Raw genomic sequence first — 26,683 nt, forward strand, 5'->3', positions numbered from 1 at the left:
GTATATATAAGTCTTAGATAATTCAAATATATAAAATAGAAACTTTATAAACAATCCAAAACATGACATATGTCATAATCACGTTAAAGAATCGATGACATATTTACTCCTCAGAAGTATCACATTGTACCAAAATTATTTAGAACTATGACTTCGTCTCAAATATTCTTGAATCGTAAGTTCTCAACTTATTTCTACCCGAATCAAAAGTTCTTATATATTTCTCTATATATCTGGGTTTAAACGGTTTACTATCCAAATTCGATAGAAAACCACATAAATTCCGTTTGAAACCAACTTTAAAATGGTTTACTGTTCCAACTTCCGAAATTTCAAAATCGCTGCTATATTATTTGATCAACCAACTTTTGTTTCAGTACTGGAATCATTGACATTATCTAGAAGAGAAAACTCTAGATTTTGATCAAAAACATCAAGCACCGACTAATCTTCAAAACTTATAATGCTACTAACTATAGAATTACTTTTGGAACCTCCATTAGTGTTTCCATCCTCGATTAATTTAGCGGGCTTTATATATTTTAATTCCATTTTATTGCATCTGATAGCTTCCACTGAACAACCCGCATAAATGAAAGACCCACAATAGATCAGCAAAATTATATCAGAAAAAAAATCAAAGATCAAAGCTTTTGATATAAACATGTAAATTTTAGGTAGATATTGTTATTTTTTTTAGATTTGTTATTCACTATTTATTGATTAATAATAACATACATGCTTAATGAATTATTTTTTGGTTTATACATGTCAAAATCTAATTGAGAAAACATGTATAATATAATTATCGTACAATAAAATATATATTAGTTTTCTTAATTTTTTTTTTAATTTAGGAATTTTTATATATATCTAAACATGTAAATTTTATGTAGATTTAATATTATTATCTGATTTAGTTGTTTTGAAAATAATAATTTTTTGACACATGTCAAGATCTCATCAGTATACTTGACACGTGTCACGATCCTGTTAATGACTAACTTTGAAAACTCAACTTTATATAATAAGATTGAATGGAAGAAATGTAAACTACTGATTACTAAGTAAAATATCATTTGTTTATTAAGGATGTGCATTTGTTTAATCAAAAGAAAATTGAATGGTCTGGGTATTATCATTAAAAAAATACAAACGGGCTTTGGTGCAAAAGATTGAAAAGACGAGGGGTTAAATTGAAAATTCGATTGATCCAAATCAATCTCTCTTTCTCTCTCTATTCCTAAAAACCTCGCGCCACAAAACCCTAGCTTTCTCCTTCCCGCTGCTACTACTCGTTGAGGCTAACGGAAGGGTTAGTTGTTTCTCTCCCCCTCGGATAGCTTCTTTCTTATTTTGATTCTACGCTTTGTATATTCTTCAAAGTTTTGATTTTTTTCTTTTTCTTTGTTTGTCATTCTCAAATTCGATAGCACAAGAATGGAGGGGAGGTTTGCTAATTTGTGGAGGTTGACTGTGAATGAGAGTAAATTCGTGGAATCTGCGTTGCAATCTGAGCTCAGAGTCGATGGTCGTGGCCTTTATGATTACCGCAAGCTTACTATCAAGTTTGGCAAGTTAGTTCTTTCACCTTTTCTCCTATATATATATATATATATTGGTGTTGTTTTGCTTCAAAGCTTCGATTTTTGTGATCTGTTTGAATGTATTTGCCTTGCTCCTTTGGTTTTTGGTCTTTTCAGTTTATGATTACCGCAAGCTTACTATCAAGTTTGGCAAGTTAGTTCTTACACTTCTCTCCTATATATATATTGGTGTTGTTTAGCCTGAAAGCTTCGATTTTTGTGGTATGTTTGAATGTATTTGCCTTGCTCCTTGTGATTTTATGCATTTGGTTTTGGGTCTCTTCAGTTTAAAACCTCTGTTAGAATGCATACCAGCTTATGCTTTTGTTTCCTTCCTTGTACTTTTGATTTCTCTGGTTTTTGTAATTTTGTTGTTAACTGTGTGAGTTTCTATTAGGGAATATGGTAGCTCAGAAGTTCAACTTGGCCAGACTCATGTAATGGGTTTTGTGACTGCTCAGCTAGTACAACCTTACAAAGACAGACCTAATGAAGGCTCCTTCTCTATTTTCACGGAATATTCTCCAATGGCTGATCCCTCGTTTGAGCCAGGTCATCCTGGCGAATCTGCTGTTGAGCTGGGCCGCATTATAGACCGTGCTCTAAGGTAAACTTCTCTTTTGGATTGATCTCTGTTGATGTTACAAACGAAAACTTTTGATGTGTCTTTGTGTTGGTGGTTGCAGAGAAAGCCGTGCAGTAGATACAGAGTCACTCTGTGTTCTAGCCGGAAAGCTTGTCTGGTCTGTTCGTATTGATCTTCACATTTTGGACAATGGAGGGTAGGTTTTATTGGCTGCATTTGTTCTTCATGTGAAGGTTCTTGTTGTAACAATGATCTTTTATGTGTATTTTGTTGCTCACTCTCTTACAGGAACTTGGTTGATGCTGCAAATATCGCTGCTTTAGCTGCACTCATGACATATAGGAGACCTGATTGCACTGTAGGAGGGGAGAGCAGTCAAGAAGTGATCATACATCCACCCGAGGTTAGTCATTCAAATTTTTCAGTTTAGTTGATGAACTTGTAAGAACTTGATAACTAGAGACAAGGAGGTTCTCAACTTCAACTGTTTGTTTTCTTTTTGGTCCCTTTCACAGGAAAGGGAACCACTTCCATTGATAATACATCATCTCCCAATAGCCTTCACATTTGGATTTTTTAATAAAGGCTCCATCTTGGTAATAGAATTGATTTTTTAATAGATAATTTAGTTTATTACTTTTTTTCTTTTTTTCATGAGATAAGAAGTGTGTTGTGTTCTTATGCAGGTGATGGACCCAACTTATGTTGAAGAAGCTGTTATGTGTGGGAGAATGACTGTGACAGTTAATGCCAATGGCGATATTTGCGCAATCCAAAAACCGGGAGAAGAAGGCGTGAACCAGAGTGTAGTCCTTCATTGCCTGCGTCTTGCATCTTCAAGAGCTGCTGCAACAACAAAGATTATTAGAGAAGCAGTAGGGTTTCATTATCCAGAGCGTTTTCCTTTTGGATCGATTTCTTTTGATTTAAGGATTCGATTTTGTTGTGCTTTGTTTTCATGGTGTAGGTTGAAGCATACAACCGTGAGAGGAGCTCACAGAAGGTGAAGCGACATCATACTTTGGCGAAGTCTGAAGTTTCTGGACCTATTGTAGTTGTTTAGGAAGAGACAACAACAAAAGAAGTCCTCAGGTCAGGAAAAAGCTGCAGAGATACATTTTTGGTTATGGCTGTGGTGGTTGATTGTAACTTTTTGGCGGTAAAGATTTTAGTTGTAGATGTCAGATGAGCAACACTTGTAGAAACGTTGATATGATCAAAATGACAGTTTTCAAAATGTCATTACGTTGATTATGAACAGCTACCTCCTGCTGTTCATTCTTATGAAGTCGGTTAAAGCTTTTTACAAATGACAGTTTTCAAAATGTAATTACAACGAGATGTTGTTGTCGGGGAGAAACAGGTATCTGAAACGAGAATCAAAGGGTAGTATTCCGCAGTTACGTGAGGCGAGAAGGCTTTGCCTTCTCTGAGAGATGCATTGCTCCACAAAAGCCGCTTGATGCGGAGGAAGGTACCTCGATATCCAGACCCCCAAGTTCGAATCCTCCACCAAACTCTTGGCGTAACACTGGAGCATTTTGGGTACTAAGAGCTTCCCTTTGCTACTCAGTCCTACAGATGCTTGTATAAAGTCCCTTTGAGCTTCTAGTAGCTCTTCCTTCACTCCTTTCGCTGTGTAGATCCTCACCTGCAACAAAAGATAAAAGTCTCCAATCTTTAGACTTCACATTATACACTCTGTCACTCTGACGTCAAAAGAGGAGACATATAGTTCGTTAGTTAGTTACCGCAGGGGATGAGTACATTCCACAGCTTAGAGCAAAGACGAGAAGAGGTTCATGTGTATCAATGCTTGCCCTGCTCTGTTCTTCTGACACTTTCATCTTGTGGATGGCAAGAAGCAGAGCCTACATCAGAAAGCAAAGTAAATTGTTTAACTGATTCTGTAAGAGGAGAACAAAAAAGCCCCGAAGATGAAGCTGGGTTCAAAGCTCATACAATTTGTGGCCTGTGCATAGGCGGTTTCATCTTCAGTATCACATATTCCATTGCCGCTGCAGTATATGAGTGCCCTCCAACTGTATAGGCCGCCTGTAGAGCCAGCACAAAGGAATAAAGTTAGGCAAGAAAGAAATGATACGGATGAGAAGATCAGAACAAAACTTATGTCAACTGATATAACCTTTTGCATCAATGAGAAAAGCTTCAGGTCGCTTTTTGGGACACCATAAGCCAAATACGCCTACGTACATATAAAAGACCATAACTCTCATAAGCATTCATTTCATTAACAATGGTTCTTGATAAGAAGAGGGCAGAAAGAGACTAACATGCATAATCAACGCATTGTAAAGGTTAATCCAGAAAGCTAGCTTCTCGTTGCAGCTTAGATGAATAGGGTTTACTCTAGCCAATTGCTCCACCAGTGTCCTATTCACAGAATCAGCCAAGTTCATGTATTTGAGTCTTAACAGTTAAATCATATTTGACAAAACCCATAAAAGGAAACTCTATTATTACCTGAACTTCCTCAATGCTCCAGAAGCATATTCCAGCTGTTTCTTCCCAACAGACATCCAAGAAACCTCGGATGCCAAACTATAGTTTCCAATCTCCGCCCAGCTTAACTTCCCACGAACTCTATAAGGATCAAAGACATCTCCTGTGGCCAAAACATTGGCGTTGTTTTGGATATCTATTTGGGGGCTTTGCACCCATGATGAGATCATTGAACGTTCTGTTGAAGGACACCAGGACGCTGAGCTTGATAGATGCCCGCGAGGTGATACCGGTGAGAGTTGGCTCTCGTTTGAGGATGCTTTTGAGGTTACTTTCGGATCAGCCAGAGACATGAAGATATTCTTCATACATCTCACCATTTCTTCAGACAATAGATTAGGATGATCCCACAGGTACTTTGGTGGCATTCCTCGAGTTAGTTTCTTCGCATTTGTCTTTCTCATTATCCTCTTTTCAAGGAAGTCATTACTTGGGTCCAATGTTTTCTGGATTAGTAAGTGCAAAAATGTCAGATACTAAGTGATAGACAGAACCAACCTAAAGGTATCCAGGAAAAGAAGAATATCACTATGTCAGTACCTCAAAAATTGATTCTGCTGGAGATGATTCAGATGAAGATTCTTGGTTTTGGGCGGTCTGGTCTTGACATGGACTACTGTTTTCTGCTGATTGATGGAATTCGGAATCTGAATGATTCAAATATCTTAAGGAAGAGGAAGGATTCTGCATAACTAAGACATAGTTAAACACTAACAAAGATTACAAAGAAAATAAAACAGTGATGAATTAAAAAAAGTGAGATACATACTGGTGGAGAAGCCGAATGTGTCAAATGGTATTCCGCGAGTCTCCTCTCATTTCGTTCTTGGCTAAGTTGGAAATTTAGTGACATCATTTCTTGCTCGAGCTTCGTGACTGCAGTCTCTAGTGTAACTATATTGCAGAAAAGTTCCTGAGCCTGCCCAATTTTCATAATCATCAGTGAAAAACAAAACGGTAGTTTTCAAAATGCAATCACAATGACAATAGCATGAGTTTGAAGGTACACACAGGATGTGGAACACTAGAAGAAGGAGATAACTCCCATGGATCTTTCTCCATGACGCTTTCTAAAAAGGTATGCAAATCTATTTCTTCTTGGAGTTGCAGTTGCAATCTTTTTACCTGTAACAATAAAAACTCTTTCAGCACTATGAACATTCTACATATAATCACCACTGCTCTTATTGAGTTCAGGAAGCTCACATCCTCTTCAAGTTGAAATCTATATGGAAAAGATTCACCACTTGTAGATTCTTGGCAAGTTTCTTCTATGCCCTGAACAAATTAAGTAAGCAAGCTCTTATTATATTTTCAAGAACTTCAACAGTAAGTTTCTGAATATAATAAATTCAATGTACATGTTCATACCTCTGGCATGGTTACTGTACCCTGGGATTTCTTTATAGGATTCGAACGTCTGAGAAATGGATTGGATCTGATGAAAAAATTAAGCCAACTAGTAAGGAGATGCAAAAAACAAAATCCAGGAGTTGTAGAAAGAAGAAGAAGAAATGGTAATACTTACTTAGATTTCAAAACTTGAGAGTCATACATCCTCTGGAGTTTGGCAGTTAATACCATAAAAACCAAATGATGAAGTTCTCCAAACAAATGTACTTCAGCTTCTTCTCTCAAGTACAAAAGAGTTAAATTACAAAGTCCCTGCACAAATCAGATTCACATAATAAATGAGATAAGATAACATTTAGAGGCAAAGACCAATATTGCTGTCTACTAAGCACAAGACATTAAACAAATTTTGGAGGTTGACAATGGCACATGGAGTCGAGTCCAAGTACAAGAGGAAGAGGCAAGAGAAGACACTGTTACACCTGTGAACATCTAATAACGACAAATCTAATTATAATTATACAAAATAAGCGCAGCAACATGTCCTTTTCAAAAACGACCAGACAGCAAAACCAGTCCACATGGTCAAAATTTCACATTGAAAGGTTTTGACAGGTTAATCAGTTAGTGGTTCCGGACAACACAATGGACCAGCTGAAAAACAAGAAGATGCAATTCTAAATTTGTTGGCGAATGTGTGTCATCAAAAGATTGAATTTCATGTAGTGATTTGACTTAAAGCTAAGATAATTCAACCATACAAATTTGATGAAAGGAGAAGAGATAAAAGAAAGAAGAAGCTAAAGACTCCTATCCCTAAAAGACAGATCAAGTGGTCTCTGAAATAAACAAATCTTTCTAATTGACTTCAACAAAAGAATGAATATACCAAAATCATTGGGTCAGGAACAGATATAAAAAAAGATTGAAACTTTATATAATTCTGCAACGAAAAAGTTGGAAACAAAGAGAAAGAGATATGAGCAGTGAGGACAAAAGCAAACCTTTTTTTTTCTAGTACTTGCAATGACTGAAAGAGAACATTCAAGAAAGAATCTGAGAGAGATAGAGAAGATGAAGAAGATTTATGTGGATTCGGTAACCCTCTAGACTTCTTCTGCTAGATTCTCTCCCCCAAAGAAAAAATCTTAAACTCTCTGCCTTATTAAGAGTACAAAGAGCAGAGACGGAACCCTCTTTATTTATTTACCAAACTTAGAAAAAGTTTCTCAATTTGAAATTCAAAAAACTTCTCAAATGTGTGTCAGCATTTAATGCTTAACTAGAAAAAGACTCTATTTTTATTCATTTATAATTATTATCCAATTATTGTTATTATTAAAAAACAATAATAATGAGTTAGGAATTGGGGCAGAAGTACAAGACAAAGATACAGTCGAACAGAACAGTGGAGAATCTGTAACACTAGTTTCAATTTACACGGGCACTTAGATTTTGACGTCTTTTTCTCCCAAAAACAAAATTGGATATTTCAAAAGTATATTAAAAATCTTAAAAGGAGAGAAGCAAAAGAACCAAACTCGTGTAGCATCAAGCACCCCATTATCACATGCAAGCAAGCGATATATAACGCATGTTTATACAATTTTTTTTTTGTCGCTTTCTAGTCAGAGCTTAGTGGACTGGAGCCTGATTCCTTTTTTTGAGTTTTTGTTTTCTTTGTTGACAATTTGATATTTCTATGTATTATTATTTTTAACAATTTAATATTCGAAAATTTTGAAAAACCAAACGAGTTATAAAATTTTTAAAAAGAAAACCACTTTCCCAGAAAATCATGGTGTTATTATGTGTTGAAATAATTGTGTTGTGTACTCATCACGAGTTTTTTGTTTGTCTTTTAATCTGTTTAGATTCTTGCGTATTTTTCTCTAAATTTTTTCACTTTTGAACTGATACTTCGTTTAAAGGAAATAGAGATAAATAGACAAATAATGATGCAAATACATACTTCATATCCAAATAAATAAAAGTTGATTATAGTCGATTCAGTAGCATTATTAGGTTTGGCTTTGCATCTTTGTATATATGAAGATGCTAAATGAACTTAAAAAGGTGCTTTGATCCAATGATTAAATGTCTAAAGCTTGTGATCATGATGAAGTACTCACAACTCTTCATTGCTCATCTTCAGTTACTCTGGTTTTGCCAGGTTTGTAGATGGAGATTGTAATGAACAAACGCCAATTTTTCCAGACGCTTTTTATCATAGTGGCTCATCCATTCAGCGGCCAATAGCTTCTCTGCTAAGCTTCTTTTCAGTTTGTACTTTGAAGCTCCTTCACATGTCTGACTCAGAATCTTAATGGCAAAACTCTGCAGCTCTGGGTGTTGGCTCCCGTTTTTAGTCCACCATTCAACTGCAACGAGATTCAAAACAAAAACAAAATCAAATGTATATATGCAAGCAAACAGAACAAGTATTTCAAAAATTCAAGAAAATAATTGACTCACTTGGAGATATTCCAGAGATCTGATCAGCTTGACTTGCCTCCTTATAGCAAGATTGACCGAATCTGTACATATTAATCTGTTTGGAAATTATTACTTCCTGGCGAAGTTCTCTATCCATGTGAGCCAGCGAGAGGACAAGACCGGTGCATACATCTCGACCAAAATGGAAATGACCTGAGTAGTAAGACGTTGGATTGAGAAAGTAACCAGTAGCATGAAGAGGGTTGCCAAAGTGATGGCACCAGACATCATCCATAACATCCCATACCGGCTTGTAAAACTCTTTCTTCTTCTGGAAATTACATGCGGTGCTCACCTTGATGCTCTTTATAATGTCATAGATATATCCAACGTGCTTGTTCTTGGCAGTTGCAAACAGACGCACGCCATGAACAAGAGCAGATGTACCTCTCACAGATATTCCAACAGCTTCCCAAAAGTAGGAATTATTCACCAAACTGGAAACTGCTACGGTGCACTCTTCTTTCTTCCAATCAGAAGAAGCAAACATTCCTGCCATCATCGCCCTGAACATGTTCTCTACAGTTAGATAAGGCGTAACAAACTCAAACCCGGAGGCAAGTGCAGTTGCGTAGACTCCATGACTGTGAGCTCTGAAGATTTTCAGAAGCGAGGGTTTGTTATTGATGAACTCCTGAATGATATTGACCTTGTCAAGTATGTCTCCAAAGGAATACAATTTCCCAATCTCCAACAGCATAAGCTCGATGCAATGAGATAGGCTCACTGTCCAGAAAAGTTTCATGTCTTGAGCACCAAGTAGCTTGTTTAGGTCACCAACCCAACCAGTGGTCGAACATGCAACAATCTGAATCACATTGTTCACCCCAAATTCCTCAACGATCCCCTTTACTAGCGATTTTAAGGCAGTGACATTGGTTCTGATACCCGAAACATCATAGGATTTCAGATAGACTGGCCCAGCTGGACAGTCAGCAACGAAAGAAACCAGATCTCGGCCTCTCTGGTCGATCCAATCATCCAACAGGATGCTGCACCCGGTGATCTCCCATGAATCTTTAATCTCCTTCACCCGATCTTGCACTTCCTTCAATGCTTCTTGAAGCATCCAGCCTTTTAAATCACGAGAGTCAGGGATCTTTATCCACATCTTATTCCTACCACCAGCTACTGCCATCATCGTTATTATCATCTCTTTGAAATTTGTTGACTCCGCAGCTGAGAAGTCGAGACCGTTTTCATAAAAGAACCGAGCAACGCACCTTTGGAATTGTTTGTTAGCTTCCACAGCTGCTTTCATGTCCTTAGAAGCAAGACTTTTTTTGGGTCTTCCGGGCAAACCACGACCACTCCTTGATCGCATCTTCATAATCATCGTAAAAAACGCCACTTTTAATTGAAGTATGAACTACTCGGCAGTGGGTTACGTCTTTACCTACATTAGCCAAATGTTCTTTGAGACGAAAAAAGTTACTCATTCTCTTTCCACAGTGCATGCACTCAACACGAGTTCTCCCCTCCACCCAAATTCCATGCTCATGAACATTCATGACGGTACCAGCCATTTAAAGATTCACTTAACGCAGAAAGAAATGAACCAGCTGCACCAATATCCAAAATATTTGAATGGCTTTAGTTTCACAGAGAATTACTCAACTTGATCTCAGAGTAAATGAAACAAATACATGTCGATCGACTAGCTAAGAGAAGAAAAAAAAAAACCCTAAACTTTAAATCCAACAAATGACGACAGATTAAACCGACCATATATAACGTTCACACAACCAGCAAACGAGTCAAACGAAATGGATCAGACCATATATATAACTTTATCCTAAGTAGTATCGAAATTTGTTTTTGTTTTTTCTTTTTTGGGTTTTTTTTTTAAGAATTATCGAAATTGTTCATCATCATGAGTTACGTCCATGGGTGGGTGACACACAAGATCAAAAAGCAAACAAGGTTTTATTCAAGAACCGGGAAGAGAGATTACAAAAAACAAATAAACAGACTCATTGATGTTGACGAGAGAGTGAATTACCTGAGTGGATTTGTCAAAAGGGAGCGTAAGCCTCAGAGAGACCACCGAGACTAGGAGGAGTGATCGAAGTCACAAACTCTTCGTTGGGAGAGAGAAAGAGGTGGATTTGTTTTTGACACCGTAAATAATTGTGTGTACATGAGACCATTAGCCTATTTGTTGGATATTTTAAACATCAGCATTAGTCTCTCTTTCATTAGTCAAAAAAAGATAAGAAATCTATTAAATAGGCTTTAAAAGGAAAGTAACTTAATTTCTTATTTTTAAGCTTTAACTAAGATAATTTCTCGTGTATGTTACCGTATGTAATTTTTATACTTACTAATGTTGAATACATTATATTGGCCACTAATCTCTCTCTGATTAGTAAAAATAAAAGGGTAATAAATGTATTTGTTAGACTTCTAACGAAAATTAGAAAATGTATTTGTTAGATGTCCAAATTCATGACAATTAGAATTTTAGTTCGGTGGGAAAGATATCAAAAATAATTTTTTTACTTTCAAATTTTTAAATTAGATAATTTCCCGCGGTGTATGCGTGTATTGTACGGCAAGTTATCTTTACACTCTAAAGTAATGTTGTATGCCATATATTGAACATTAGTTTCTCTTTATTAAACAAAAAAAATAACGGAAAGTAAATATTTTATCTTTAAATTTTCAATTAGGTAATTTCCCGCGTGCTATGCGTGTATTTTACTGTAGGTTATTTTACACTTTGAAGTGTTGTATTATGCAAAGATAACATTTTTTTTTGCTTTTAACATACATTAAGTTTAAGGTTATAGATAAAAATGTGATCTAAGATTTTTTTTTTACCTATAACCTTAAAAATATATATTTATGGTTGCTATATATCCAGGTAGATAAAAAAACTTATAGATAAAAATGTGATTTAAGGTTAACTGGGATAAATATTTTTGATTATACGCGGAAGAAGTAAATTTGAGTTTGAAAATGAATGATTTGTTTTCACTCAGTAAATAGTTACATTTGAAAGTAGTATATCATATTTCAAAAGAGAGTGTATTGTAAGACATATGTACTCACTTTTCTGGTAATTTTGAATAAAAGATTTACGTACTTCAACTTCTTTCCACCATTGTTTGATTGATTAATTATGAAGTGAACGTTACAAAATGATTCACCACTTGTGGACTCTATCAAGTGAACGTTACAAAATGATTCACCACTTGTGGAGTCTTGCCAGCTTTCTCTATGCCTCTGTACATATTAAGCAAGCAACCTCATCTTTAGAAACTACGAAAACGGCTTCTCTCAGCACATGGAGTCTAGTACAAATGTAATTATAGAATAAGAAATAATCCCCTTATAATTAAACAAAATAATCCGCTCGATTTACCAGTATTGGTTCTAAAGATGAGCCTTGATGAATATACAAATTACAAACTGAATCTGCGCAGAGACAAAAGCTGAACGGGTCAATCCATATAAACATGCGCATCACAATATCTTCACTGCTCTTCACTTAAGTTTGGCTTTGCAGCTTTGTAGATGAAGATTGTAATGAATAAACGCCAACTCTTCCAGATGTTTTCGTTCACAATGGCTCATTCCTTCAGTGAGCAACAGCTTCTCTTCAGCTTGTACCTTGAAGCACCTTCACATGTCTGGCTCAGAATTTTGATTGCAAAACTCTGCAGTTCTGGATACTGGCTCGCCGTTAGAAAGAACAAAACCTTTTGCTCACTGATTCAACAACACAAGTGTCTACAAACAAAACAACTAAATAAAAAAGTCAAAGAAGTTCACTCACTTGGAGTTGTTCCAGAGATCTCATCAGCTTGACTGGCCTCGTTAAAGCAATCTTTACCGAGTCTGTACTTATCAAGCTGTGCAGCAATTTTACTGTGACCTTCTTTTGCCACATGAACCAGAGAGTGGGTAAGACCGGTGGCAACTTCTGGATCAAGTAGAAAGAAGCCGGATTCAGAAAGTAACCAGTAGCATGAAGAGGATTGTGAAGTCGATTGTTCCAAACGTCATCTATCACATCCCATAACGTCTCATAACATTGTTTCTCGTGATTAAATTCACTCGCGATATTCTCCTTTATGCCGTCCATAGTGTCATAGATATATCCTGCATGCTGATTGTTGGCAGTTGAAAACAAGAGCAGACCATGAATCAGAGAAGATGTACATTTCCAAACTCTTTTAACATTTTCCCAAAAAGAGGAATCATTCATCAAATTGAATATAGCTGTGCCCCCTTCTTCTTTCTTCCAATCAAATGAAGCAAACATTGCTGCCAAGATTTCCTTCGCCTTGAAGATATTCTCTAGAGTTAGATACGGCTTAACAAACTCAAACTCAGAGGAGGAGGAAACAGTTGTGACCATTCCATGACTGTGATCTCTGCAAAATTTGTTGTTGTTGATGAACTCCCAAATGCTATTGACCTTGTCAAGTATGTCTCCAAAGGAATGCATTTTCACAATCTTCACCAGCATAAGCTCGAAACAATGGGATAAACTCGCAGACCAGAAAACTTCCCTGTCGTGACCAGCAAAAAGCTTGCCCAATTCACCAACCCAACCAGAGGTCGAACAAGCAATAATTTGAGTCACATTATGCACTCCAACATCCTCTACAAGCCCATTTACTAACGATAGTAAGGCAGTGACATTGTTTTTAATATCCGAAACATCAAAGGATTTCAGATAGACTGGACCCGCTGGACAGTCAGCAACAAAAGTAACCAGATCGCGGCCTTTCTGGTCAATCCAAGCATCCAACAAAATGCTGCACCCGGTGATCTCCCAGGAATCTTTAATCTTCTTCACATAACCTTACGCTTCTTTCAAAGCTTCTTGAAGCATCCAGCCGTTTAAATCACGAGAATCAGGGATCTTTAGCTCCATCTCACTACCACCAACTGCCATCATCATTTCTTTGAAACATGGGGAATCCACAGCTGAAAGGTCGACACAGTGTTCATAAAAGAACCGACCAATGCACATTTGGGCTTTGTTTAACAACAAATCCTGTCTGTCAGCTTCCACAGCTATGTCAACAAATCCTGTCAGTATATCAGGAGGAGAAACACTCTTGCTTGACGAGTCTTGGCTTTTCTGACGCTTATCAATTTGGAAATTCCCAACTGTCTTAGCAGTACTAGTATGACCAGATTTGCCCTCCATAAGTATCGTCCGAAACATATCTCTAACAATAAGTGAAACTTGGTCACAGTGAGTTACATCTGTACCTACACCACCCAAGTGGTACCTGAGACGAGAAAAGCTGTTCATTTCTTTCCCACAGTGATTGCATTTAACCCGAGATTTCTTCTTGTCCACACAAATTCCATGCTCATGAATATCCGTGACAGAACCAGCCATTCTCAAGGTTTCGTTTTTTTTTCAAATTCACGTACACACAGATTAATGAATCAGACTTGGCAGCATTTGTTCGATTCTCACAACTCAGATCCCCAGACGTTTACCTACAAACTAACAGTAACAAGCATCAAAATCAAATTTTGAGTTTTTGACACAGAATTCACTAATTTGATCTCAGAGTAATTGAAATCATAGAGATGAATTAAAAAAAAAAAAGAAACTTTTTTTGTACCAAAAACCTAAATAACCAGCAAACGAAAGGTAGAAGACCCATACAAATTATATCATCACTCAGAAAGAAAAAAAAGAAAAAGAAATCGACTTTCAAAGACGCCTACTTCATGGTGAGTGGTGACACAGCAAGTATCAGCTTTTCTAACAGAGAATAAAACACATTGCTTGGTAAGGGATGAGAGAGTACCTCGGTAGCTGTGTGAAAGCGAGTCAAAGTGAAGAATTTGTTCTACAGGAGCCGATGAAACCTGGAAGAGAGACAGAATCAAAACCCTTGTTTTTCTCCTTTCCCCAGAGCGAAAGGGAAACTGAAGGAACTTGTTTTTGACTCCGCGGATCAATCAAAGGGGCCGACGCTTCGCCTTTTTCTTTTTTGTTTTCTCTAAATTTATTTTATACGAATCCTTTGCTTTCTTGAGAGACTCTGCTTGTCTCAGAGACTTCGGGGTTGTGAGACTCTGTCTGCTGCAGAGTCTGCTTTGCTTTGACACACTTCACTTTGGACATAAATTGTAGAAGTACTAGCTCAAGATGCACCCTTCTCGTGTCAAAAGGAGGTAGAATAAAGTTTGGAATAAAGCCAGTCATTGTTAGAAGGATTTAAATATTTAATTGCTTGAACTGTTAAACAGGGGCCGCCAAAACTCAAGCATCCATGTCATGGCCTAGAGATTAAGGAACATAAATTTCACAATTTGTAGTTAAAATCAAGAGTCAAGACTCCTTTTTGCTGTCCATAGTGTCATAATTATGATTACACCAGAGCTAGTCCACATGAACTCCCCTACAGTAACCACAGTATGATTCAAACAAGTAATATAAGCAGCTGAGAAAATGATTTCTTTGTTCATGCGGCTAAACCAAAAAGAATTGCGGTATATAATTTAAGTTCATTATTGAACAAGGTTGACGTGAAGAGTTTGAAACCTGAAAACCTGAAAACCTGAAACCTGAAAAGCTGAATTCTTCACAAATTTAGATGATAAGAATCGATCTCTTTCTTTATGACATGAGGCTGAGGTTGGTTGATTTGCAGGTGCACTAAGCTTGGAACATAAGAAGAAGAGCACACAAGTGGGCGACAAAATTGGCGAGGAATATCTCCATAACTGGTACGTTTTCCGAGATTTGGAGCCTCTCCGATATTCACAGATTTGAAGTATCCATCTTGTCCAATTATGTTGGCTGTTTGGTTAAAACGGGTCTTGGTCCGTTCAAATTCGTTGTCTAGATCGAAAAACACAGCAACTTTCTTCTCCTCGTCAATGAAGAAACTCCCAGCTAGAATACTAACGCTACGACTAGAGGTCGAACTCAAAAACATGCTCCACGACACTGAACCGAGACTAATTTGATTCGTAACACAAATCTGCACTGTTTGACGACGAAACTTCCGCCAGCTACCATGTANATTACACCAGAGCTAGTCCACATGAACTCCCCTACAGTAACCACAGTATGATTCAAACAAGTAATATAAGCAGCTGAGAAAATGATTTCTTTGTTCATGCGGCTAAACCAAAAAGAATTGCGGTATATAATTTAAGTTCATTATTGAACAAGGTTGACGTGAAGAGTTTGAAACCTGAAAACCTGAAAAGCTGAATTCTTCACAAATTTAGATGATAAGAATCGATCTCTTTCTTTATGACATGAGGCTGAGGTTGGTTGATTTGCAGGTGCACTAAGCTTGGAACATAAGAAGAAGAGCACACAAGTGGGCGACAAAATTGGCGAGGAATATCTCCATAACTGGTACGTTTTCCGAGATTTGGAGCCTCTCCGATATTCACAGATTTGAAGTATCCATCTTGTCCAATTATGTTGGCTGTTTGGTTAAAACGGGTCTTGGTCCGTTCAAATTCGTTGTCTAGATCGAAAAACACAGCAACTTTCTTCTCCTCGTCAATGAAGAAACTCCCAGCTAGAATACTAACGCTACAACTAGAGGTCGAACTCAAAAACATGCTCCACGACACTGAACCGAGACTAATTTGATTCGTAACACAAATCTGCACTGTTTGACGACGAAACTTCCGCCAGCTACCATGTAATACCGCAAGCTGCTCGTCTCTGACACAAGATAAAGACACAAAAGTATCTGAACCAGAGGAGGGAAACGGCAGAGACAGCGGTGGTCCAAATTTTTCCAATGTAAAATCAAAAGGGAGTAGAATCTCCCCTCTCGTTCCTGCATCTCTTATTTTCATTTCAGCCAAGAAATAAGTATTTCCTTTCAAAGACACACCACGTTGGCAAAAAGCTATATCCCAGTCGGGAGTGTCATAAAAAACCTTCCATGAATTAGAGCTAAAATTGTAGATTTCATAACACAAAACTTGGCTTCTCCAATCTGTATCACCGAAAAGCCTCAAGATTTTGTGGTTACGGTTCTTGTCATATCCGAGAGCATACCTGTCTAACCTGTGGAAGTTAATTCTTGGTTGGATCCATCTAGTTTGCCCCAAATAGGGATTCCACACCACAAGCCTTGAGTTGTCCTTAGTGACGCATAGGAGTAAGCCGTCACAATGAAAGACTTTAGTTATCTCGACTTGGTTAAGTATACCTCCTACTGGCTTTATAGATGGATCATCCAAGTTTTGGAGATCGAACTTCACCGAGCAAACCCTATAATCCATCATAATGAACCCTAAAAAGTACTGATTCCTTTCTGCTGTTGCTTTTTTACCAAAGATCCGACTTTTCGATAAAGCGTTCCACTCTTTGCAAGTAGAACGTATTGCCATCAGAGATGTCATCGGAACCCTAGAGAGTATCTCCTCTACCAAATCTCTTGGAAGATCAGACATTCTTGTCATTCTTCCAGGCCCTAGAAGCGGCGAACGTATAAATATGAGCGAGAAAGTGAATTCCTTCGCTTCCACGTTGAGAGTCTCTCTGTTTAAGGCAGAGTCTTTGTTTTCTCTTTTTGCTTTGTAACACACTTCACTTTTGGACATACTTAGTTGAACAAAGTACCATTCGTTAGCTAGGTAAGATCAAACACTATGTATTTAAAATTTTGAGTCTCGTTGTAACATATGAAAACAAGTTTGAAGTGTTGTTCTATTTTGTAAAGTATTAAGTATCTTCTTTTTGTAAGAAGAAACAACTACATAAAAAATATCATTTGTTCCTGGTGAATCTTTGATTTTCGGGTTCTATCATATGTTTCTCACTAAAGCATACATGAACAATGATGCCTAATTCTTCTCGTTACACCAGCACAATCTCTTCACTTGCTTTGCCTTTCGAGCTTTGTAGCTAAAGATTATAATAAACGTATGCCAATTCTTCCAGATGATGTTGTTCACCGTCGCTCATTCCTTCAGTGAGCAACAGGTTCTCTGCTAAGCTTCTCTTCAGTTTGTACCTTGAAGCACCTTCACATGTCTGGCTTAGAATTTTAATTGCAAAACTCTGCAGTTCTGGATGATGGCTTGCCTTTTGAGCCCACCACTCAGCTGCAAAGAGAAAAAACGACAATAACCCTTTTTGCTTACCAATTCAATAACACAAGTGTTTTTGCAAATTAAACAACTACCTCAAGAAGTAGACTAACCTGGAGATATTTCAGAGATCTGATCAGCTTGACTGGCATCGTTAAAGCAATCTAGACGAGTCTGTACATATCAAGCTGTGTGGCAATTTTCACTTGAATGTGACGTTCTTGTTCCATATGAAGCAGAGAGAAGATAAGACCAGTTGCAACTTCTGGATCAAGATGAAAATCAGTTGAATAGAAAGCACTCGGGTTCAGAAAGTAGCCAGCAGCATGAAGAGGATTGTGAAGGTGCTTGTCCCAGACATCATCAAGCACATCCCAAAACGGCTTGTAACATTGTTTACTGTGATTGAGTTCCCTCGCGACACTCTCCTTTATCCTATCCATAGTGTCATAAATATATCCAACATGCTGATTGTTTGCAGTAGAAAACAAGAGTAGACCGTGAATCAGAGGAGATGTACATTTCACAACTCTTTCAACTTTTTTCCAAAAAGAGGAATCTTTCACCAAATTGGACATTGCTTTCAAGTTTTTCCTCCAATCAGATAAAGCAAACATGGCTGCCAAGTTTTTCTTCGCCTTGAAAATACTCTCTAGTATTAAATATGGCGTCACAAACTCAAACTCGGAGGAGGAGACTGTTATGTCTTTTCCATGACTTTGCTCTCTGAAGATTTTCAAAACCGAGGGACTATTGTTGATGAACTCCCAGATACAATTGACCTTTTCAAGTATGTCTCCAAAGGAATACATTTTCACAATCTTCAACAGCATAAGCTCAAAACAATGGGATAGACTCACAGACCAGAAAACTTCATTGTTGTGACTCGCAAATTGTTCTCCCAATTCACCAACCCAACCAGAGGTTGAACATGCAATGATCTGAGTTACATTAAGCACTCCGACTTCCTCAATGAGCCCATTTACTAGCGATGTTAAGGCATTGACATCGTTTTTAATATCTGAAACATCAAAGGATGTCAGATACACTGCCCCAGCTGGACAGCTGAAAAATTGACACATCTTTGGAAGAACCACTTTTGGGCTTTGTTTGACACCAAATCCTGCTTGTCAGTCATTTCACTTCTTTCACGCTTATGACCATTACCCATTTGGCCTTCCCCAACTCTGTTAGGAGTATGACCAGATCTTTCCTCCATCAACATCTTTCAAAACGTCTCTATAAGAACTTGTTCACGGGGACCATCCAAGCTATTCAGACAATGGAAGGAAGCCATATGTTTCTTACAGTAGCTGCATTGAACCCGAATTTTCTATCTTGTCCATACAGATTTCATGGTCATGAACATCCATGAAGGTACCAGACATTCAAATCAGAAAAATACAGAGGAAGCATTTCTGGCTTTTCACAACTCAGATTCCTGCCCGTTACCTGCAATTCAATCCAATACAGTTTTTGAAACAAACAGGAACATGCATCACAATCGAATACTAAATGGCTTTAATTTGACACAGATTTCACTAACTTTATCTCAAAGATTGAAATCATTCATGTTCATCGAGAGAGAGAGATAGAGAAAAGAATAAAAAACGAAACTTTAGTATCTCTACAATGATGAAAAACGAAACCAGCTTGAATGCTTAAACAAGTCAAACGAAATGGTAAACCCATATATTCATCTCATGGAAGTATCAAAATTATTCATCACCATCTCCTCCATGGTAACACAGAAGCTCAAAGCAAACAACTTTTATACAGAAGAACCAACCAAAACTTAACATTGTTAGAATACCTGAGTCAAAGCGAGTCCAAGCGAGTCAAAGCGAGTGGTCAGACGACGAAACCCTTGATTTTGATATTTCCAAGCGAGAGTATATAGTGAAGAACTTTTATTGTTTTGCTTCCCGTAAGTAATTGCATACATGAAGGTCTATTTAAGTATCGTACTCTCTCTCTCTCTCTCTCTCTCTCTCTCTCTCTCTCTCTTTAACCAGAAAAAGAATGACTTTTTGATGTTAGAAAATTGTATGAAGAAGATTGGAGACCCTTCTTCGGATAGTATTTTCTCAGTACTGATCTATACACACATGCAACAGTCTGGGATTTCAGGGTTCTATTTTTGATTGAAACAGACAACTAAAAAGACCAAACTTTCAGTTCTAACAAGCAAAAAAAAAAAGGAACATCCTCAAGATCCTTTATAAGTTTACACGATAAAGATCTACATTACAAACATCTACTTTGAGTGATCACCACCATCTCTCATTCTCTCTATAACCAAATTACACAAAACATACAATATTTACATACTTGAAGAATCTTGCTACCTATTAGGACCTTCAAGATCAGCTTTGTTCTCAAGCCTGGGACGTTTCTGAGGGCTTTCACATTTGTTGTCTTCGGTTTCAGAAGCTTTTTTCTTTTTAGATGGTGACGGCTGAGGAGAAGTTGCTTCGGTTTTTGACATGTTTTGAGAGTCTGGTATAGAGTCATCACTAGGTGATAACACTGTCTGAGAAGGAGAAGAACATATCAACCTTCCGGTTTTGCGTTGTTCTTCCAACATCTTTTCCAAGTATTTAGCATGCTCTTCAATTCGCAGCTGAAGCACCCGTTGCACCTGCAAATTGATCAATTCAATTTACCCGATTGGTTATAGTAAAAAATCTCAAACAATTCTTTGGCTGAAGTAAAAGTCAGTTTTACCTCAAGCTGTTCATGCAATTGCTTCTGAACTTCCATCTGCATACGCAGAGCTTCAGTTAACTGTATGGCCCTGTCCATGTAAAAAGAGAGTCACTTTAGGGATTATGTTGAAAAAAGGTCTGCGGATTGAACATGGAAGCAGATAAACACAATGATTTACCCTTTCTTTTTCTCGTCAGCTTCACTGATACTCAAAGCCAGTTTCCTTTCTTCTGAGTTCTCATTCTTTTTCTCTGCAAAATAAACGAGAAAAGTATAGAATGAAAAACTGTCTGATAGATCATAATCATGGCTGATGATCATGCAGGAACAGAGAATCTGTGCAATCACGATAACAAGTTGGAGGCTTTACCTTCTTTTTTCTCTGGCATATACTTGGCTAGTCTATACTTCTGCAAATTCATGATTTTCAGGGATATTCAGATAATTTCGTATTATGTATTTGTTAACTTAGTCAGATTCGAACTGATTTAGTACCTGCAAGTGGCTTTTTACGTGATAGATCGTCAAGCCCTCAACATTCATGAGCTTCAGAACAGCTTTTGGAGTGGCCTCTACATGGTTGAAGCAACAGCGGATTAAGCATAATCGGCAAAAAGATGAAAAGAAAACCAACGAGAAGCACAAGAGTAGCTAGAGTTCTAATTTATAAGTGCCTACTATCTCATAAATCTAAAAACTCACTTTCGGGCCCTTCAAGTTTAATAACCGACTTTACAAAAGACTCGTGGAGCTCAGGAGTCCATCTCATTCTTGGCTTGTGGTTGGCTGCTGATCCGGGAGAAGGGTGAGATGAAACTACGTCAATAGACACTGCTCCAGCAGCACAGCTTTGGCTTGGACTCAACCTGGTAACTGGATTTGACGAAGCCAATGGCGTTTCATAGATCTCCTGTATCAACCAGAAACTAAGTGTTAAAGGAGCAATAAAAATTTCACACTCTACGTATCAACAGAAAAGGCCGAAAGTCATAAAAATTTTCACACTATTTGTCATAGCTACGCAAAGTAACTGATGCAAACTCATAAGAGATGAACAAGACTGAGATTAACTTACATCAAGCCTGGGAGTTTCAGCACGGTCTGTGATGGCCAGCTCAAGTTCATCAGACAGGAACTGCAACTCCATTTGATCTGATAAACAATAGCTGTCATTCGAACAGCCAAAATCATGAAAACCGCCATCGGAACAAGCATCCCCGGAAAGATTAAGGAAATCTTTGACAAGCGATCCAGAGTTGTCTCCTCCACCATATTGATTTCCCAAATCCTCACTGAAAACAGAAGGAGATCTTGCAGACTCCACTCCAGAGGCTGAGTGGCTGTAAGAGGAGGGATCAGGGAGAAAAGGAAGACTGTTTCCTAGATGTTTTTGAGTCTCAGAGGTTGAAGATGATGAGAGGTAGAGGTTTGTGCAGAAGGTTGAAGAGCGAGAGAAGGTGCTCTGAGAAGTATTCTTTGACCAAAGCTGACCAGGTGAATCTGGAGATTGTGATCTTATGAAGGGAGATTTCCGGGTTTGTGGCTGGACATTCAGAAAGTTATGCACCGGAGGTAGAGAAGACAAGCAAGCTTGACCAACTCCTTTATTGCATTCATTTGGTGCCGTTGACACAAGGCTATGTCTGTTCATGGTTGCTTTTGATGAACTTGCCGAATCGGTTTCTTACATCAAAAATCAAGATCCGCCATAAGTTTGCAGTGTTAGCCTTCAAGCCGCTGAGAAGCAAAACATTAATAGAGGAAGATAATTAGCATAAGAATGTTGGAGTTAATAAACATGATTGAGTTCAGTTAGTTTAGTTAACTTTCAGAACAAGGCATACAGAATCATACAGTGATCCATCTTGGCTGAGATACCAAACCGGATCTAAATCCAAGCAAACTTAATAAGTTAAAATGTTACTTGGGAACTCAAACTGTGGAAGCGGAGCAACAATAAAAGGATAATTTTTTATTTGTTAAGACTTAGACACCCGAGATTGAGATTCACCATATAACATACAGACATTGAAAGGAGCAACAACGATTAAATGTAGTTGATATTCAAGAAAATACAAAACGAGCGAACCGACACATGATGAAACCTTTAAAACTCGCACACAGAAGAATCAAATCAGGTGTTGAGAAGACACGATGACTACGGTACAGAAACGAAAAGAGAAATCAGGTTTTTTAAAAAGGAAGATCTAAATCCAGAATGCTGAGAGACTGAGAAGTAGTAGTAGTACGACGAGTCACAGAGATAAATCGAAAAGCAAATTTAAGCAAAGGACGACAAGGCAATAGAAACTGACCTGAGAGGATGATAAAGTCTTCAACTTTTTTTCTATACTTCCTGCCTCCTAACCACTTCATGGCCTCATACGGATCATCCCTTAAAAAATCACTAAATGTGACATCAGAAGCTAAGAAAAAAATTGAAACTTTTCTCGGGGGTAAACAGGCAAACTCAGAGAGAACACATAACAAGAGATGAAGTTTTAAATCCCTAGCAAAGAAGAAGAAGAGATGGGGGTTTAATGGAAGAAGACGACGACGATTTGGCCTACACGAATCGCCATCGAGGAAGAGTAGAGAAGTGTGTACTGTTGGCTTTGCTTCATTGGTCTCCGTCTCGCTGGACCTTCCCACGCGTGATTGCTTCGCGTGTGGCTTACGTACCAATTCGATCCGTTAGCTCATCTTCCACGTAGGAGCCAAGTGGTCGTGCGTTTTGCCACATGCTTCTTTTTTATTTTATTTTACTTTATCTTATGTTTTTTTTTTTTTTAATAATAAATTTGATGTCGTCACTTATTAACTCTCTTTCATTTTCTCTTCCTAATCATCGTTGGTCAATCACAAGTTATAAGTATTAGTTTTATAAACTAACTACATTATTGTGTTAAATGAATTATCTTGAGGGTATTTTTATCCAATTTTCTTAATTGATGATTCATCTGGTCAATTCTACTTTGCAAGCTTTTTTTCTGAATATTTATATACTTTTAAATCATAATAGTTGGATGTATTTATGTATGTGTATTTTACTAAGAGGAGATGTTCGTGTTCCTTACGTTTATAATTTGATAAGTAATTATTTAAGTTCAACACAACTTCTTTTGCAGAGGATTGGAGTTCTCTAGTGGTACAAGGAAGCTGAGTATCTTCTAAATGTCAACTTTGTTTGTTTTTATTTATTAACAAAGAAAAAAAAAAGAGAGAGATACATTAGTTTTGTATTAAAAAATAGCTAAATACGAATGAGTCTTCGTGTATACAGTACTTCAAAGTTCAAAGAAGAACGATACAATAATATAATATTAACTGATTTTACAAAAGGTGCGCGTATTGATAAATATCTTCGTAGCGCTAATTAAAAAAAAAAAAAAAACAAAGCAAACTACGAATTAAATTGTTAGTGGGCAAATGGTTGCCAAAAATGATAGTGACGGATCTCTTAAGTAGTACATTTTAGTAAAAGAAAAAATGATTTCTTGTAGTAGCAAATTAATGATCATTAACCTTCCAAAAAGAAAGACAAAACTATACCAATAGCATCCCTTAAGATGTGGGACATATATATCTATGCCTCAGGCCCTCAGCCACACAGATCGATCCACTTTCATTTTTGTCTCTATTCTTTACCACATAATTAAGATAATGTTTAAAATCTAATGCTCATCATAGAGATTAGAGAATGACCTCAGCAAATGCTTTTTACCTGTACTATTTTTTTTTATAACATTTAGATGGTTTATAAATGAATTCAAAGAATGATGTAGGCTTAAACCATCTGCACTCCAGAAACTCATCTAAGTTACTCAAAATTAAATTAATCATATAATTAATATTAAACTAATCAAAGCAATCTATAAGAATTTTTTAAAAAATCATCTTCCACTAGAGAAACCTATCAAGATTGCTTAATCATTATAATTCAAAAATTTGTAAACAATTTCAAGTTTCTCAATTGTATGTAAACCTTTAATTGAATCAAATTGTATGTAAAGAGATTACAATACAAAGAGATTACAATAATAGTGAATGAACCTTATCAAGTCATCTAATACAAAGAGATTACAATATTAGTGAATGAAGCAGCTCCCAGGAATTGAAACTTACACAGATTCAATATCCTCTTTGCAACATAACAAGCATCTCTCGACTACAGGTGGCAAATGCATATGGATTAGAAGGCCACAAACACAAACTATACACATATACGATTAAGCAAGGCAAGATCATGTGAACTGGGAAAAACCTGAAGGCAAGACCGGCCGAAGACATGAATGGTGGGCCTTGCCCATTTGAGTGTTTATTTGTGACAATTAGGATCAATAGAAGTCTAAGATTAAGTTCTTTTATTCCCTTCTTCGCTACTGATCTCGATTCTTCTACTGCTTGTTTGTGATTGAGTTTCAGGTACCAACTCGACCTCCACTCGACCAGGTGCTCGAGCAAGCACTCGACCGAGTGAGTGTTCGAGTGGTCGATCGAGCTGAAGAATCAGAAGCTGTCAAGCCTACTAAGTACATCCCTCCTGCTTACAAACCGCCTCTACCATTCCCAGGACGTTTCAAGGCACAGAAACTTAAAGAATTAAGGGAAATCATTGAGAAAAAAGAAATGTTGGCTTTGCAACAAGAGGAAGTGAAGGATTTGAAGGAAGAGGTTGTGATTGAGAAACAAGAAGAAGTGATGGCCATACAAGAGATCATCATTGCTTACCAAGAAGAAGAGAGAGGACCTGCCTTGGAACAGTATGATCCATATCCTCTCTATAAGGATTTTTTACTTGATTTGTCAAAGAAGAAGGCTCAAGCTTAAGATGAGAAGGATCTTGAAGACCTTGGAGGAGTTATCATCCCAATTAAGCTTAAGGATCCAGGTCCATTCTATCTGCCTTGCACACTTAGCTATCTTCACTATAACCAGTGCTTATGTGACTTGGGGGTATCTATCAGTGTGATGCCCTATTCTATAGCACAAAAGCTTGGGCACACTGACTTCAAGTCCACCAACCTTCATATATGCCTAGCTGATGGTTCAAACAGAGATGTGGTTGGCAAGTTGGAGAATATTCCAGTCAAGATAGGAAGAGCAAGGGTTCATACAGATTTTGTGGTATTGGAGATGGACAAGGAACCTGAAGATCCTATCATCCTTGGGAGGCCATTCTTAGCCACAGTTGGAGCTGTTATTGATGTTAAGGAAGGTCTTGTGACCTTGAACATTTCTGAGGGTATAGCTATGAAGTTTAACATCTATAACCCAACCAACCTTCCTACCATTGATGATCAACCTTTTACTATCAAGGACAAAGGTGGTCATGAAGGTTTAAGTGAAGTGGCAACTCCAAAGGACAATCTCTCTCTTCAAGAAGATTCTGTGGAAAAGCTTAAGAGGTCAGTTCAAGAGTTGACTGGTATGGTTAAGGATCTCCAAGTCAAGCTAAACAAGAGGTCTTTGAGGAAAGCAAGACCAAGGCTCAAAATCAAGAAGAAATATGGTTTGTGTGTTAAGGGTGAGGTGATCAATGATCAAACTCACAGTGATCAAGAAGTGCCAGGGAGGATTTCATCACCTCCTTGGTATCTAAACAAAGCCTAAGAAGGCAACCAAAGTCAAGCTTAGTGACTCTAAACAAGCTCACTAGGGAGGAAGTCCCTAAGGTATCTTTTGTAAATAAGCTTTATTTTCATTGTAGTTTTGATGTGTTTTCTTTTATGTTTGTGTTGGACAGGCCTTTCAATGAAAGTGTAGATGGGTATGGAGAGATTTGGACTTGGGGAAGTAGACTCGCAAGCCCACTCGACCAGCCCACGAGAGGTACTCGACCGAGTTGGCAAAGAACTAAGGCCCACTCGATTCCCATTTCTCTAGAATGATCGAGTGGAGAGAAGAAAAAGACAAAAAAATTTGAATTTTCAAACTTTGGTCAAGGAGCTCGACCACGTGCTGGTCGAGTGTGGGGTCGAGTGGCAGCAAAAAGCAGGTCAAATATTCCCATTTCAAATTTGAATGGTATGGACGCTCCACCCTTGTGTCCTTGCCCCCTTAGCTTCTTTAAATAGAGCCTTACACGATCCTATATCTCTCACACTCTCTCATTTGCTCAAAACAACTAAAATCAAGTGTTAAAATCTCTCTCAAAGTTCATCTTATGCTCAAGCTTAGCTCTTTTAAGTTTTTGGGTCACTAACCTATTAACCTTAAGCTTTGAGTCTATTCCCTTCAGTTCTATTCGAAAATGTCTTCAAGGATTACTAGGAAGTCTCAACAAGCGGCTGAAAGCTCCATGGATTGTAGTGATGCTAGTCTTGAATCAAGAGGAGAAGCTGGAGAACCACTCGACGCCCCACTCGAGCATGCACTC

The 26,683-nt window shown here is 37.6% G+C and overlaps 5 protein-coding genes and 2 pseudogenes across 5 annotated transcripts; 1 reads left to right on the forward strand and 6 right to left on the reverse strand.

The window, feature by feature from the left end:
- Window positions 1,228–3,414, forward strand: LOC104765071 (exosome complex component RRP45A). Its single transcript, XM_010488737.2, is given in 9 exon segments — window positions 1,228–1,315; window positions 1,434–1,577; window positions 1,984–2,193; window positions 2,273–2,368; window positions 2,461–2,575; window positions 2,688–2,768; window positions 2,859–3,047; window positions 3,140–3,232; window positions 3,234–3,414. Coding segments are annotated over 8 exon segments (1,023 nt in total). The 5' UTR covers window positions 1,228–1,315; window positions 1,434–1,440; the 3' UTR covers window positions 3,336–3,414.
- On the reverse strand, window positions 3,415–7,304 carry LOC104765073. Its single transcript, XM_010488740.2, has 13 exons — window positions 7,053–7,304; window positions 6,224–6,360; window positions 6,067–6,133; window positions 5,902–5,973; window positions 5,707–5,820; window positions 5,465–5,614; window positions 5,236–5,379; window positions 4,657–5,141; window positions 4,467–4,566; window positions 4,319–4,378; window positions 4,135–4,227; window positions 3,924–4,043; window positions 3,415–3,823 (listed from the first exon to the last, which is right to left on the reverse strand). The coding sequence occupies exons 2-13, from the start codon at window positions 6,277–6,279 to the stop codon at window positions 3,503–3,505; spliced, it is 1,782 nt and encodes a 593-aa protein (XP_010487042.1). The 5' UTR covers window positions 6,280–6,360; window positions 7,053–7,304; the 3' UTR covers window positions 3,415–3,502.
- LOC104767474 lies at window positions 8,130–10,100 on the reverse strand. Its single transcript, XM_019241017.1, has 2 exons — window positions 8,524–10,100; window positions 8,130–8,429 (listed from the first exon to the last, which is right to left on the reverse strand). Exons 1-2 carry the CDS (start codon window positions 9,878–9,880, stop codon window positions 8,200–8,202), a joined length of 1,587 nt encoding a protein of 528 aa, XP_019096562.1. The 5' UTR covers window positions 9,881–10,100; the 3' UTR covers window positions 8,130–8,199.
- Window positions 11,856–14,494, reverse strand: LOC104765074 (annotated as a pseudogene).
- LOC104767476 (F-box/kelch-repeat protein At3g13680-like) lies at window positions 15,754–16,965 on the reverse strand. The gene has a single exon (XM_010491495.1). It carries the CDS (start codon window positions 16,963–16,965, stop codon window positions 15,754–15,756), a length of 1,212 nt encoding a protein of 403 aa, XP_010489797.1.
- On the reverse strand, window positions 17,201–19,631 carry LOC104767477 (annotated as a pseudogene).
- Window positions 19,754–22,927, reverse strand: LOC104765075 (myb family transcription factor PHL6). The gene is made up of 8 exons (XM_010488741.2): window positions 22,620–22,927; window positions 21,380–22,041; window positions 21,007–21,214; window positions 20,800–20,876; window positions 20,675–20,714; window positions 20,483–20,555; window positions 20,323–20,392; window positions 19,754–20,236 (listed from the first exon to the last, which is right to left on the reverse strand). The coding sequence occupies exons 2-8, from the start codon at window positions 21,953–21,955 to the stop codon at window positions 19,940–19,942; spliced, it is 1,341 nt and encodes a 446-aa protein (XP_010487043.1). The 5' UTR covers window positions 21,956–22,041; window positions 22,620–22,927; the 3' UTR covers window positions 19,754–19,939.

This window comes from Camelina sativa, chromosome 19 (assembly GCF_000633955.1).
Source record: "Camelina sativa cultivar DH55 chromosome 19, Cs, whole genome shotgun sequence".
In the NCBI taxonomy this organism is placed as follows: Eukaryota; Viridiplantae; Streptophyta; class Magnoliopsida; order Brassicales; family Brassicaceae; genus Camelina; species Camelina sativa.